At 42.5% G+C, this 15,054-nt stretch overlaps 1 protein-coding gene across 3 annotated transcripts in view; it reads left to right on the forward strand.

Moving 5' to 3' along the window:
- The window catches only part of AAGAB (alpha- and gamma-adaptin binding protein), a 71,491-nt gene that overhangs the window by 47,120 nt on the left and 9,317 nt on the right, over window positions 1-15,054 (forward strand). For all 3 annotated transcript variants that reach the window (XM_005685143.3, XM_005685144.3, XM_013966777.2), the window contains one exon: window positions 14,799-14,881. In XM_005685143.3, coding sequence (XP_005685200.1) covers window positions 14,799-14,881 — 83 coding nt within the window. The remainder of the gene's footprint in view (window positions 1-14,798; window positions 14,882-15,054) is intronic.

Here is a 15,054-nt window from a genome sequence, read left to right on the forward strand (position 1 = left end):
TATGAGTTTGTCTTCTGTCAACCTCAGATTTCGCACTGTTTCATAATTTTAAGACCCAGTTTCAAGTGTCTGTTCATTCATTCAGAAAAAACACTTTTCTTGTGTTCTGGCTGGGCTGGGTCTTCATTGCTCTGCACAGACTTTCTCTAGTTGTGGCAGGTAAGGGCTGCGCTTCATTGCGGTAGCTTCTCATTGTAGCGGCTTCTCTTGTTGTATCGCACAGTCTCTAGGCATGTGGGCTTCCGTAGCTGCTGCCCATGGACTCAGGAGCACGGGCTCAGTATCATGGCACATGGGCTTAGTTGCTCCCGGCATGTGCAGTCTTCCTGGACCAGAGATCAGATGTCCCCTTTATTGGCAGGCAGGTTCTTATCCACTGAACCACCAGGCAAGTCCACATAATATTTATCAAGTGGTTACTATGTGCCAGGCATTGATCTCTGTGGCTGGGATACATCAGTGAACAAAACAGACACAAAGTTCTGTCCTTGTGGAGTTTTCATTCTTGTGGGACACATTAGCCAGTAGGCAATACACCTAATTAGTAAGTTGTACAATATACTAGAAGATGATAAGTGATAATGAAAAAAAATAAAGCAGGGTTAAGGATGTTGAGGTAGTTGGGTAGACTGCAGTATTAAATAGGTGTAGGTCTTAAGATTGATCTTAAGAGCTTGAGATCGGAGGATGGAGATGAGGTGTTTGCCATGTGACATCTGGGAGAATAGCTTAGCAGGCAGAGTGGACAGCTACAGCAGAGGCCCTGAAGAGAATCCACGCCTGGTGTGTTGGAAGAGTATTGAGGACTGCACATGGCTGAGGAGGGAGCACAGTCAGGGGATAATGAAGGACCGGTTATTCAGGGTCTCGCAGGCCTTCATAGCAACTTTCGTATTTGCTCAGAGTCACCCAGGGACTTGGGCAGGGCTTTTGCTGAGTAGAAGAGTAACATGATCTGATGTGAGGTCTGACTAGAGCACTCGGCTGCTTTGTGGAGAGGAGACGGTGGAGGTGAGGTGGGCCCAAGGTGATCTCATAGGAGGTGACTGCAGTATTCCAGGAGAGAGAGCGGTGACACAGCCCAGAGTGGTAGCAGTGGGAGGGGTCAGGAAAGGTCAGATTCCTCATCTGTCTGTGGTCATGCCAGCTTTTCCTGATGGTTTGGATGTGAGGGGTGAGAGAGAGAGGACGGTCAAGGAGGACCGCAGGGTGCGGGCCTGAGCAGTCAGAGGAAGGGGATGCCATCAGCAGCAGTGAGGAGGCTGCAGGTGAAGCCGACTTTGAGGGGCAAGGGGCATATCAGTGGCTTCCTTCTGGACATGTTAACTTTTGAAATGGACGCTTGACTTCTGGGTGGAGTTATCTGGTAGCCAGTTGGCTGGATGCATGGAGACACACATGCATGGCGTGTAAACCTGGAGCCTGTGTGAGATCGCCAGGCGAGTAAGTGTAGTAAAGAGGACCAAGGACTCAGCGCAGGGACATGCCAACAGCAGGAGGATGGGGAGAGGAGAAAGAACCAGCCAGGGACACAGAGAGAGTGACAGGGGCCTGGAAGCACAGTGGAGGGCTGTCGAGGTGGAGGGGGTGGTCAGTCGCGCCAGAGGCCGCTCACGGGTCAAGGAAGATGAGAACTGGCCTTCAGATTTAGCAATGTGGAGATCACCAGCGGCCTTGAGGAGAACAGTTTTGGTGAAGTAATTTTAGGAGAGATTGGGAGGAGAGGAATTGGAAATGGTGACTGAAAACCGCTCTTGAAAATTTTTTTTTGCCGGAAAAAGGAACAAAGAAATAGGTGGGTGCTAGTGAGAAGAGTGTGGTTTTCTTTTATTATTGTTTTTGAGAAGGAGATCAAGAGCAGCACATTCGCAGGCTGAAGGGAACGAGCTTGTAAAAAGCGGGAAGGCTGTTGGAGGAGGAGAGAGGGGAGGAGTGCTAGAAGGCTGTCCTTGAGTAGGCGAGAGAGGGCGGGCTCTAGCGGGGGAGTGAAGAGGTTGGCTGTGGGTGGGCGGGGAAAGCAGATCTGTGCCAGGCAGAATGGAGTATGTGCGCACAGATGTTGCTGGGTGGGGAGATGTGGCCTGGAGATGTGTGGAAGTTTCTTCTGATTGCCTCTGTTTTCTCAGTGAAGTAAGAAGCCAGGTTATCATCTGAGGACAGAAGGAGGTTGTATTCGGATTTGAGGAGAGACAAGAAAATGTGAAAGTTATCTAGGAAAATGAGAGAGTAGATGATTCTAGGGACGTAAGATAAAATGCTAAAAATAAATGACTGCCAGGCAGCACGAAGGGGCCTGCTAGAAATTTGGTGTGATACGTTTAAAGTGAAGACAGGCACAGGCGGCGTGAGTGTGTGTGTGTGTGCCTGTGGGGGTGGAGTCGAGGGGTGGGTCTTTTCCCTGGCTGCCTTAAGGTACACAGGTGCAGCCATGGAATCATCAGTTGAGCTTTTACCAAGCAAGGATATCATGGTAAGAGAGAAGAAAGGGATTAGGTTGTATCCATAAGAGAATGAGTATAATGACTGATCTTGGAATTTAAGCTGGGTGAGAAAGGGAGAGAGAAAATCAGTGGGGAGAGGGTCAGGGAAAAGGTGATAGTTTCGAGGTCCCAGTGAAGCTGAAGGATAATTGGCTTGGGCTACTATAAGGGAGTGGGGATAATAAGCTGGGAAAATAAGCAGTGATCAGTGAGTGAGATGCATGCAGTTGAGATGGCAGAGGGGTTGTAATTGATAATAATAAGATCTTAGGCTATGACCATGTGACTGTTTGACTGAAATAGGTTGAGGACAACATCTGTGAAACGGAACTTTAATGAACCAAGAGTCAAGTTCTTAGAAGGACTGTCAGTATGTATATTGAACTTCCTGAGAATCAGACAGAAATAGTATTGGAGAAAAGGACAGTGAGCCAGTAATTTAAATTGTGATGAAATAAGGGGAATGGTTGGATAATATGTTGGATGATGGTAGCAAAATGTCGATGCTTGGCCTTCAAATATAGACTGTGTGAGAGTATTGGTAGGGTTTTATGTTCAGAGGCAGTTTTAGAAGTAGTTTAATCCAGTGGGAGTGGGGGACTATATACTAGATATGACACACATCTTCTCGAGGTGTTTGCCTGGCTCCCATTGATAATCATTTTAACTAGTAAGCCAGTATTACCCAGTTGATTGACAGGTGACATAACTCTCGAATGCATTTAGATAGAAAACTGATAGGAACGTTTGAGCTAGTCTGTTCTATCCAGTACAGGTATGGTTTCTGTAGCATCCCTGCCAGATGACTGTCCACCATTTTTGGTTGAATGCTTCTAGTAATAGGTACTTCAGTATTTTATGAAGCAGTATTCCTAGACGCAGTAAATGGCCTAGAGAAGTCAGAGAACAGGCCTGTTAATTCTCAGAAGATAGAATATCTTCGTCGGGTAGTTTGGGGAAAGGACATTTTACTTTGTGACATAGAGCTGAGAGCAGTGGTGAAAATTTTCTCTCTAATGTATTTTCCCCACATCTCCCTATTTACTGGCTTTCATTTTTATCCCTCTTCTTCCTTGTCCTCCTCAGAGGTGAAGAAAGTTCTGATGAAAATGATTTAGTTCAGAGCTGTTGAAATGATCAAAGGGATGGGAAGAATGGAGAGTGTCTAAGGTAATGAGTTTGGAAAAACCAAAGCTGGGAAGGGATTTAATTGGAATATGTAGTGTAGGGTACATACGGACTTGATTTCCCGAAGCCTAGGAGGTAATTTGTGGAGAACATTCCACTAAGAGATGATCCAGGCAGAAAAGAGAAATGATTCAAAAAGGACTGCAGTGAATTCTTTTGAATGATAGTTGTGCCTGATTCAAGTTAGGAAGGCACTTGGCCTAAACTTTTAAGACTTTTCTTTTGGAGAACAATCATTTACTTCCCAATATTTTTCTATGCAGTATTTTTTTATATCAAGTCTTGTACTGGCTGTACAGATTGCATATTGTTGAATTTTATAAAATTTAATAAAGGACATTGTTTTGTTTGGTATGCTAGTGTACATGAATTAGCCAGGGGAAGCATTTAGAACATAGACTCGTTATGCATGCCTCTGGCGTGCTATGTTCCTTTCATAGATGCAGAAAAACGAGGCCCCAGGGAAGAGAGGTGACTTGCCCACATCCACACAGTGAATCAGTAGCTAAGGTGTGACAAGAGGGCAGGTCTCCTGACCCAGGAGTGTCGTGTGTTTTTCCATTACTGTGTGTGTATGTGTCTGTGTGTGTGTTGTTTGCTCAGTCATGTCCGATTCTCTGTGACCCATGGCCTGTCGCCCACCAGCTTGGGAATTCTCCAGGCAAGCGCACTGGGGTGGGTTTCGAGTCCCTTCTCCAGGGGATTACAGTGCGTAGATCTACATTATTGGCTGGTGAGAGAGATGAACACAGAGGAGTTAAATAATTTATCCAGGCTGCATGGGAAATTATTGACAGAGTCAGATGAGTTCATTCCCCACAGAACTCTCTCAAGCCGAGACGTTCTGCTGCCATGAGTAAGATTTTTAATGAGACAGGCAGGAAGTAATGATCATACCTGAGTTTTTGGACCTTTTTTACTGACTGCATTTTAAATAAATCCTTTTTAAAAGGTTGTCTGATGTGGTGTTGATACTAACTTTATCCCATTGTTCTGCACTTAATCCAGAATCCCAGTAAGGCTTCTGGATAGTTACTATAATAACTGTCCTGTTGTGCCTAATGAAAGATAGTTTATTTTAAATTATTTCACTTTAGAGTCACCATGGGTTGTTCTCTTTAGTTTGAGTTAAGGTTTATTTGTACATAATAGGTGCTCAGTTAATGTAATTTGTTACTTAATTTCACATTGTAAAAGGAAACAGGTTAAATTATAATACTACAGTTGTAGACAAATTGTTATTCTAGAGAGAGGTTTATAAATCTTCTTGATATAGAGGTAAAATTTCTGGGTTAACTTACAATAACCTGGTTTCATATTCTTGGCCCTACCAATGTCTTGTGAAAGCTTCATACTTTAAAAGAATTTTTTATTTGTTTTAAATTGAAGGATAATTGCTTTACAGCTGGTCAATTGTGTTGACTTCTGCCATATGTCAACATGAATCAGCCATAGGGATACATATGTCCCCTCTCTCTTGAACCTCACTACCACCCCTCCATCCCCTACACCCCTGCCACGTTGTTACAGAGCCCCAGTTTGAGTTTCCTGAATCATACGACAAATTCCCATTGGCTATCTGTCTTACATATGATAGTGTATATAATTTATTTTTTATATATAAAGCACAGATATGCATATAATGTATAAGCATAGATATAGTGCATCTGTGATATTAACAGTTCAGTGGGGAGGGTATATCATAATTAGGAAACACATGTCTATAAAGGCCCTGAGGGGGCGTGTCTTTGTACCCAGTTCCTGGCACAGAGCTCCAAATAATACAATAAATTAATATTTGGTTTTTGTCCTGGCTCCTGAAATAACTCCAGAGCAGTCAAGGTGAAAATAGTATCTTCTGTGAATTCAATAACAGACCCCTTTAAACCACACTGGAGTTTGTGTTAATAGAGTGACTTTTGGAAAGCCCCTGAGAATGGGAGACTGGTTATCAGGGGAACCAACCACATGATTAGATGGTTGGAACTTGCGACCCACCCCCAACCTCTGAGTTGGGGAGGAGGGGCTAGAGGTTGTTAATCACCAATGGTCAATGATTTAGTCAGTCATTTACTTCCGGTCAAATTCCAAGCAATGCAATTTGGAGTTTCCAGATTGGTTAACACAGTGAGGTGCTGGGAGGGTGGCATGCCTGGATACCTGGCTCTGCATCTCTTCCATCTGGGTGTTCCTGAGCTATATTCTTTTATAATGAATTGGTAGTCTAGTAGGTAGACTGTTTTCCTGAGTTCTGTGAGGCCTTCTAGCAAATTATCAAAGCTGAGGAGGGGTTCATGAGGGACTGCGCCCTTGGAGCAGAGGGTTCTGCAGTGTCTATGGAGAGTATTGTCAGAAGTGCATTAAACTGTAGGATATGTAGGTGGTGTCCTCCAAGAACTGGAGAATTGCTTGGTGTGGGAAAAAACCGCACATCTGATGTCAGAAGTGTTGGATATAAGTAGAGAAGGAAACAAGTTTTTCCCTTAGGGGCCATGATGAAAACAGCTGAGGAACAGTGAGCTGAAGGATCAGGTGGTACATACTAAGCTCTTAGTTCAGTTCAGTCACTCAGTCGTGCCCGACTGTGTATGATCCCATGGACTGCAGCACGCCAGGCTTCCCTGTCCATCACCAACTCCTGGAGTTTACTCAAACTCATGTCCATTGAGTCAGTGACGCCATCCAACCATCTCATCCTTTGTTGTCCCCTTTTCCTCCCACCTTCAATCTTTCCCAGCATCAGGGTCTTTTCCAATGAGTCAGTTCTTTGCATCAGGTGGCCAAAGTATTGGAGTTTCAGCATCAGCATCAGTCCTTCCAATGAATATTCAGGACTGATCTCCTTTAGGATGGACTGCTTGGGTCTGCTTGCAGTCCAAGGGACTCTCAAGAGTCTTCTCCAACACCACAGTTCAAAAGCATCAATTCTCGGCACTCAGCTTTCTTTATGGTCCAACTCTCACATCCATACATGACCACTGGAAAAACCATAGCTTTGACTAGACGGACCTTTGTTGGCAAAATAATGTCTCTGCTTTGTAATATGCTGTCCCTGGAGGAAATTCCCAGATGTCAGTGTGTTCACTGTGAAGGTCAAACTTCTAGAGAAGTCAGAGTTTCCACTGTATGCATTAAAGCCTTCAAATGGTCTGCAAATGAAGTGGTTAGAAATGCCTATACACCTCAGTAGGGTTTTTTAGATGTCTCTATCCACATTAATTTGCTCACCTTGTATAATCTTCCCTGTACTGTCTTGCCTTCCATTTACTCTACCTGAAAATTGATTTAAGAAAAGGGATGTCAATAAAATCTCGGCTGCCTACTTGAGTTACCCTCAGCTCCTGTGAGCGCCAGCCTGTGGCTGTGGAGACTTAGCATTTGGGGTTTTCATAATTGGATAATGTCCTCTTGTTATGGAAGAGGAACTGACGGGGGCAGTGCTCTATGCCGAATGTGACAGATTTTTAAAGTTGATTCCCCCACTCCCGCCTCCCTCTTTGGTCTCTGGTGAAGCTGTCTCCTCTTCCATTTGCCTGGTGCTCCAGGAAACCTGGTGACAGACTCCTTGGTCATCAAACCCCGTGGACTGTAGCCCACCAGGCTCCTCTGTCCATAGAATTCTCCAGGCAAGAATACTGAAGTGGGTTGCCATTTCCTTCTGCAGGGGATCTTCCTGGCCCAAGACTTAAACCTGGGTCTCCTGCACTGCAGGCAGATTCTTTACTGTTAAGACTTGGTTTTAAGCTCAAGGGAAAGAAGATGGTTAGTAGAAGCCTGATGAGTCTTGCTTCGTGTCAGGTGAAGCTGTCGCTTGTTGCTTTGCCTAGGAATGCAGCGTTATGTATAGTGACCTTGTTTAGAGTGTCAGTTTAATGCTGCCCCCAAGCCCTTGCCCCCCAGTCGCAGGCTTTGTCACCTGACCGCTGGTGCCACAGAGGATTTAGTTGACTCTAGGGTGTTCAGTGGGTTTTTGTTTGTTTTTGTTTTTTACAAATACCACCACTGAGGGATGGGCTAGGAAGGGAAATTCTGCGATCTTTTACAGTTCCTAATCAGTGAAGGAGGGATTAGACTAAATAAATACTGCAGGGTTGTAGCAGTGCTCTCCCAGTGGTAAGCAGTAATTGTGGAGACTGGATTTCAGAAGCTCTGAAAATTTGCTTTCAGTTTATTATAATATTGACTATCCAGTGATGCAAGTGGGTAAAGATTAAGTGGAATTTTAATGTTAGAAACAATTCTTCCATACGGTTTTCTGTATTTTCCCATTATAAATGAAAAGATTGTTCATCTATTAATGTATGTTCTCCAGAATGTACTCGGTAACAAGACACCATGGCAGAAATCCCAGTCCATTTTTAAGGCATCCTCTGCAGCTGAGGTGGAGCAGTATCAATAATGGAGTACCAAAAGATAAGGTCTCTCTGGCTGCCTGATACATGGGTTACTCTCCTGAGAACGCAGATGGCTAGTACCTTTAATATAATTTTTTTTCTAAAAGTTGAAAAAAGTGATGATTAAATTAAAACTTGAATTAAATGTTACAGAAAACAAAATAACGTCAAAGTAGTGAATGGAAGAATGGTTAATGAAGAGGCTTCTAACGGGGTCTGTCTCTGCCTGGGTGATTTTGGGAAAATGGCATCCTGTTACTGGATTCCACTTTCCTAACCTCTAGGATCGAGTGGAATTGCATCAACATAATATTCTGTGAAACTGGGTTCCTTGAGACAGAATGAGTTGCTCCTCTTTTTATTCCAGCACCTAATACTGTGGAACTGAAAAAAATGATTTGAGTAATCTGTCAGTGCGCTCACTGTGAATGTTGTGGTCAAAAACAAAATGTGTTATATTAATACACTGATTTTTAGGTAGAATGCATAATTTGGTGGAGAAGATTGTGTTGTAAAAGCAAAAGGGGAAGGAAGAATTGTGACAAATTAGAGAAGATAGAAGGCAGTAAATGTATGAGTAAAATAATGAGATGTGTTTTTTAAAAATCACCCCCAAAATTGTCCATAGGCAAATAAATGGTGGGAAATGTCTCAGATTAGTCACCATGAGGGCACTGCAGGCCTCCTCCTGTGGCCCCTTGCAAACATTTTTGTAGTCATTCTTTGGAATTATTTTTAGAGCTGGTTATGAGCCGCATAAGAAAAGTCGTCTTTTTGTTTGTTTCATTTGCTCTCATTAATCCCCACACTTGGTTTTGAATGTTTTTTTTGTTTCTACTTGATTCTAAACATTCCTTTGAGGAATTTCAAGAGTGTGCTTTAGGCTTTGGAGAAGGGACTCACAGTAGAACCACTTTTGGAATTAGTGTAAAGCTTTCCTTTACAACCTTGGAAAAAACGGTACTCATTCTGATATTTAATTCAGTTTATTAAGAATGTGTGTGTATACATAAATAGGAAAAAAAGAGTAGGGCATATGCTGAAGTTAACTGGCATCTTTGATATTTAGTTTTCTTCCTTACGCTTTTCTTTATTTTACAAATTTTCTACGAAGAACATATTTACAATCAGAAAAAAAGGCAAAAAATATAATGTGGTTATTTTCTGGTCACATTTATTACAGGTTCAGGTATTGGCAGAGACAGTTCTTCACTTGTGAGCACGTGTCACAAGTGTCAGAGATGGACTTTTCTGAATTCAAAGCTGGTGATGGAGCCAGATTCAGCGCTGAAGCCTATTTTCCTAAAGATGTGCTGTCTTTAATAATATACTTTATAATTTTACCCTTTTTAAGCAGTAGTTTAGAAAAAGAGAATAAGTCAATTCTGATTCTTTTGTGATTTTAAGAACATGTCATTTCCATTTGTCAAAACAGAAGTGGAATGTGAGATAAAAGTATACGCTTACTTTCCTAATGCTAGTGAAATCATTTTGGATGGAGTACTGTATTTGCATAACAGTTTTTATGCAAATAATATGGTATGTTTTAAAAATATTATTAAAAAACATACCTCTTCTCTGTATAAGTTGAGGTATCTTAGTTGTGATTATGGTAAATTTGATCATCTTATCACATGGGTGGAAAAAAAAATACTTTGTGGGGAGAGAAAGGGGATGTAAAGAAGACTTAAAAGACAGGAAAACTTGAACTTCGTATGACGAGATGATGCCAAATAATTGGCACTTTAAAGAAATAAAAGCTGGGGATTTCCCTGGAGGTCCTGTGGTCAAGACTGTGCTTCCAATGCAGGAGGTGCAGGTTTGATCCCTGGCCACGGAACTAAGATCCCACGTGCCACGTGGTGCAGCCAGAAGAATAAAGAAAGGAATAAAAGCTGAGATATGCACATGGAAGATAGATAACATGTCATCTAAGACGTTTTGGGGGTGCGGTCATAAAAATTCAAACATTGTGAGCAATACATGTAAATTTGAAGTAAAACCTTCTGTCATACTTGCAGCCTCTGTCTAACAGCATGTCAGGCTGTCAGCGGGTATCTCCGCACCCCCCCCCCCCGCCCGCCCCCCATAGGCTTAGCACTGTGCTGTGGGCTCTGAAAGGTGGAAGAACCCTGAACTCCTGTCTCTGTCTGCACGGAGTTCCTAAGCTAGTTGAGAACAGCAGATAGACTCAAGGTCGGTGTTTACGCTGCCACAGTAAGGACAACAAGGCAGGTGGGACTGAGGAGCGGAATCCATTTAGAGAAGTTTCCCAGAGCAGGCGGAGGCGGTTTGTGATGCTGACAGGATATAAAGATTGACTCCAAAGTGCTTTTATTAACTTTCCGTTGAAAAATCCTTACAAGAAATGACTTAAAACCTGAGCATTTTAGGCCCGAATTTCCTGTCCTAACTAGATGTGAACAACTCTTTGCGACCCCGTAGACTGTAGCCTACCAGGCTTCTCCTGTGGGATTCTCCATGCAAGAATATTGGAGTGGGTTGCCATTTCCTGCTCCAAGATTTTTACCAATGGTTCTTAACTCAAGGTAGTTTTGCCCCCACCCTGGGGACATTTGGCAGTGCCACAGGTATTTGGTAGTATAGGTGGGGATGTACAGGACGCCCCCATACACGCTCAAATGTCAAAAGTGGTGAGTTTGAGAAACCCTTGTCTACATATCCTTGAAGGCACAGTGAAGGGACACTGGGGCTAACTACCTGTCTGCCACGGGTTTTATGTGACCAGTGCCTCCAGAGTTACGGGGGCTGGGCTAGGATAAGTTAGTGACAGGCACTGAAGCGGTATGTAATTAGTTATTCAGTTCTCAGCTGTTCATCTTATTTCAGTTGAAATCAGCCTAAACCAGGGATATAATAAAGGATTACAGACAAAAGAGAACTCTATGTGAATAAAAGGATATCTTTTTGCACTTGATCCAAGTTTGTGCCATCATATTCAATATTTGTATTGTCATATTCAGTATTTGTATGTTAAGCATTTAATGCCGGTTTGCTCTTTATATGATACCTTTGGGCTTAATGGAAATTAATTAGGATGGAGATTTTTAAAGTCATCTTATTTATTTACGTTTGGCTGTGCTGGACCTTCGTTGCTGTGTGGGCTTTCTTTAGGTGCAGCGAGCGGGGGCTACTCTCCTGCTGCCGTGCGTGGGCTGCTCGTTGCGGTGGCTTCTCTTGTTGCGGTGGCTTCTCTTGTTGCGGAGCAGTGGGTGTAGGGCGTACGGGTGTAGGGCTTTCACCAGCTGGGGTATGTGGGCCCGGTAGTTGCAGCCCCCCGGGCTCCGGAGCGCAGGCTCAGTAGTTGTGGTGCAGAGGCTTAGTCTTCCCCTGCATATGGGATCTTCGTGGATCAGGGATCGAACTGTGCCTTCTGCTGAACCACCAGGGAAGCCCTAGAATGGGAATAAGGTAGAATCAAAGAGTTCTGAATTTCACGTTCAGCTTCTACTTGTGTGACTTTGAAGAAGTTACCTAATCTCTATGAGTTATAGTTTACTCTGTTTAAAAAAAAAAAAGAGAAAACCTCGATTCATGTTGATATTTGACAGAAACCAACGCAATACTGTCAAGCAGTTATCCTTCAATTAAAGATAAATAAATTTAACAAATTTTGTAGAAGATAAATAACAGTGTTCCTTTAGATTTGTAAAGAGATATCCAAATAATTTCATATATTTCCACAAGGCTTGAATTTTCCATTTCTAATCTTTATTCTAGATGCTCTGGTTTTGTTTCTGACATTTCCTTGAGGAATTCTGTGCAGATGATCAGTACTGAATTAGTGTTTTTAGGACCAGAGTTTAGTATACTTATTTAATTTGCATCACTTAACAACTTCCCCTTTCTGTAGCTCTGAAGTTCCAGAAGAATCCATTGAGTAGACAAATTTATTCCTTCTTAGTCTGGAATTTTGTGGTGTCAGTAAAACCAGAGATGCTAAAGTCAGTTTCAACAGCTATCAGCTAAAAGAATAAATTCTTAACAGGGATGACATTTCCATGCCCCGAATCCTGGGGAGAAAAATCTGGCAAACAAGACAAGATTTAGGTGATTCTTACCTGTTAGAATAGTAGTTTTACAGTGGGTGCACATGGGTAGAGTTTTGCTAAACATTGAACTCGGGAAAAATGGAAAGTTTCTTTAAAACCATGGGTGTTTAAAACATCCAGGTTTTTAAAATAAATAAATAAATAAAACATCCAGGTTTTTTTGAGCAACGTTAACATGCTTTTCTAATTGTGAAAATTTTTGTCTCTAACTTCCTTAAAATATAAGCAGTGGAACATAGTGAACTCATGTTAGTTGGCCAAATTCTCCACTGTTTATAAGAAAATACTGAGCCAAAGTTCTTCCAGCTTTCATTAGCCTGAAACCTGATTATAAATTCATAACCATCTATAGATCTTAAAAGGATTTTGGAATTTTTGCTTCTTATTTTTCTATGAAGTAACTTAAAATACTTATTTCAGAGTTGACTGTCAAGAGAAGCTGAAGAATGCCACTTCTTAAAATCACAAACCTCTAGAGCAGAAAGAGCCTTAACAACCATTCTAGCAACGCTTTTTTTTTTTTTTTAAACAGATCAGAAAATTGAGACACAGAATGATTGACTTGTCCAAGGTCACACTGGTAGGTCAGGCCTATTTGACCACTAGCCCTGTCTTCTTCCCACCTATTTGGACTCTTTTCATAATTTTATTCATTATTAGAATGGGACAACCAGGGTTTTTTTGTTGTGATGGTTGTTAAACACACATAGCATTTAATCATTAAAAGTGTTATCTTTAAATAGGCAAACACATGAATGTGGAACAAACGTTAAAAGGTACACAAAGGTTTACGGTATGCAGTCCTGAGGCCAACTCCCCTGCTCTCCTGTCCATCCCAGATCCTTTCCTTGGAGGCAGCCACTGTAAAGAATGAGGGATTTTAAATAGACCATTTGGGTCCAAATAGCACGTCTAAACTGACATTGTATTGTATTATTCTTCACGGATTGCAGTTTGGCCTGCCAAGTTTAGGTAATGCCCAACAAAGGAAAAACATAAGCCGTGGACTTGGAATATGGAGAGACTTGTGTACTGATTTGAAAATTACCCAAAGTCCAAGTGATTTCCAGTAATGGAAGTGACGGCTCCCTTATATCAGTACTCTGTTACTCAGATTATGCCTTTTGTGCAAAGAGCCTGAAGTATTTTTTAAGAACTCTCTTGTATCCTCATGACATGTAAAATCCCTGAGTAGTGCATAACTACTTTCAACTGCTTTAGAGTCTCTAGCACACTGGCCACAAAAAAGAATTATGTTGATGTTTGAACAAACACCCGCAGGCTCTGTGAAACCATCAGTGTGGGACATCACACGGATCTGCTTTTCTCAGCCTCTGAGCCTCCATGGCCTGCCTTGATGAAACCTTAGTGTCTGGTCCTTGGATGGGGGGCATACCCAAGCACTGGACCTGGAGAATTCCTCACCAAGTGGGCAGATTGACTGGGGGGTGAGGGGGCTCCAGGAGTACGTGTGCACCTTTGGCTGTGGGGCAGGGAAGGCAGCAGGGCAGCAGCAGACACCCGGTGCCGCCTAGTGCCTCTGCAGTCTTAAAGCATAGGTGCTGACTCGGGTAGATGCCTGCCTGCAGTAAGTAGGTGACTGCCCACGTGGTAAGAGGTCAGCCTGGAGAAAGCTGCAGGTCTAGACTCCACGGGCCCCCGTCGGGCTCCATCCCGGTTTCCAAGGCAGACCTCCCCAAGTAGCCTGCAAGTGCTTGTCTGTCTGTGGTGTTCTGTGTGACTTATGACAGGTTTCCCCCAGTAGGGAAGAAGACCTTGAAAGTCTGTAGGTGGTTTGAAGAGAGTTGAGAATGGAGCCAGGGAAGCCACAGGGAGAGGAAAAGTGATGTAGGAGGAAATTATCTTTTTGAGAGAGCAGTTCTGTGACTTTGGTGCTGCCAGCCTCTTAAATTATGGGTTTCACATTCTGCTCTCAGGCAGTGATTTTTTGTTTTGGGGGCTTTTTTATTGTTGTTGTTGTTTGGTTTTCCCTCCAGTTTTCCTGATCCTAAGGATATTCCTGGGCTTCCCTGATGGCTCAGTGATAAAGAATACGCCTGCCAATGCAGGAGGAGGTGCTGGTTTGATCTCTGGGTCGGGAAGATCCTCTGGAGAAGAGGATGGCTATCCTCTCCAGTGTTCCTGCCTGGAGAATTCCATGGACAGAGGAGCCTGGTGGGCTACAGTCCATGGAGTCGCATAGTCAGACACCACTGAGTGACTAACACTACCTAATAAGTGTAAATACTGAAAGCATTGGGAACCTTAACTGAATTAAACAGAGCTTAATTTCAAGAAAGCATGAATGTTCATTTTCATCTGGTAATGATGCCTTGACGTTGATTGATTCTTTTTAATGTTTTTTAATTGTTTAGACACTGAAATATTAGTTCATAGTAGCTATTAAAACATCAGTGCTGTTAATCTTTGCAAACAGAACTACTGAGCAGCCTTTTGTTATAATGGCCCTGCCATATATTTGATCTGGACTAATACGCCTTGATTTCAAAGTTATTCAGAATTTAGAGGGTTTGTAATTAATAGTAACTTTTTATAGCTAAAACTTTTATAACGAGGAAATAGTTATTATATCATCATCACAGTCATTTTAACAGCTTTAAATGTAAATAAAACATTTCACTGATTGTACTTTTTCTCTTCAGAGAGGAACCAAGGCCTTAACCTTCTCAGCTCATTGACTGGAGCAAACCATAGCATTGGATCAGCAGAGACCTGCCACTCAGAGGTAAAGATTTTTCCTGGATCTTTTCTCTGCTTTGGCCTTTCTTTCTTTCTACTCATCATTATGAATCTCTACACCATTCATCGTCTTTTCCTTTCCATTTAAGAAGTGGTAGAGAATATCAGAAATAGGTACCAGGAGTCTGCTGTCTGTTAAGAGCAGGCTAGGTTGGTATT

The sequence above is a fragment of the Capra hircus genome, chromosome 10 (genome assembly GCF_001704415.2).
Source record: "Capra hircus breed San Clemente chromosome 10, ASM170441v1, whole genome shotgun sequence".
NCBI lineage: Eukaryota > Metazoa > Chordata > Mammalia > Artiodactyla > Bovidae > Capra > Capra hircus.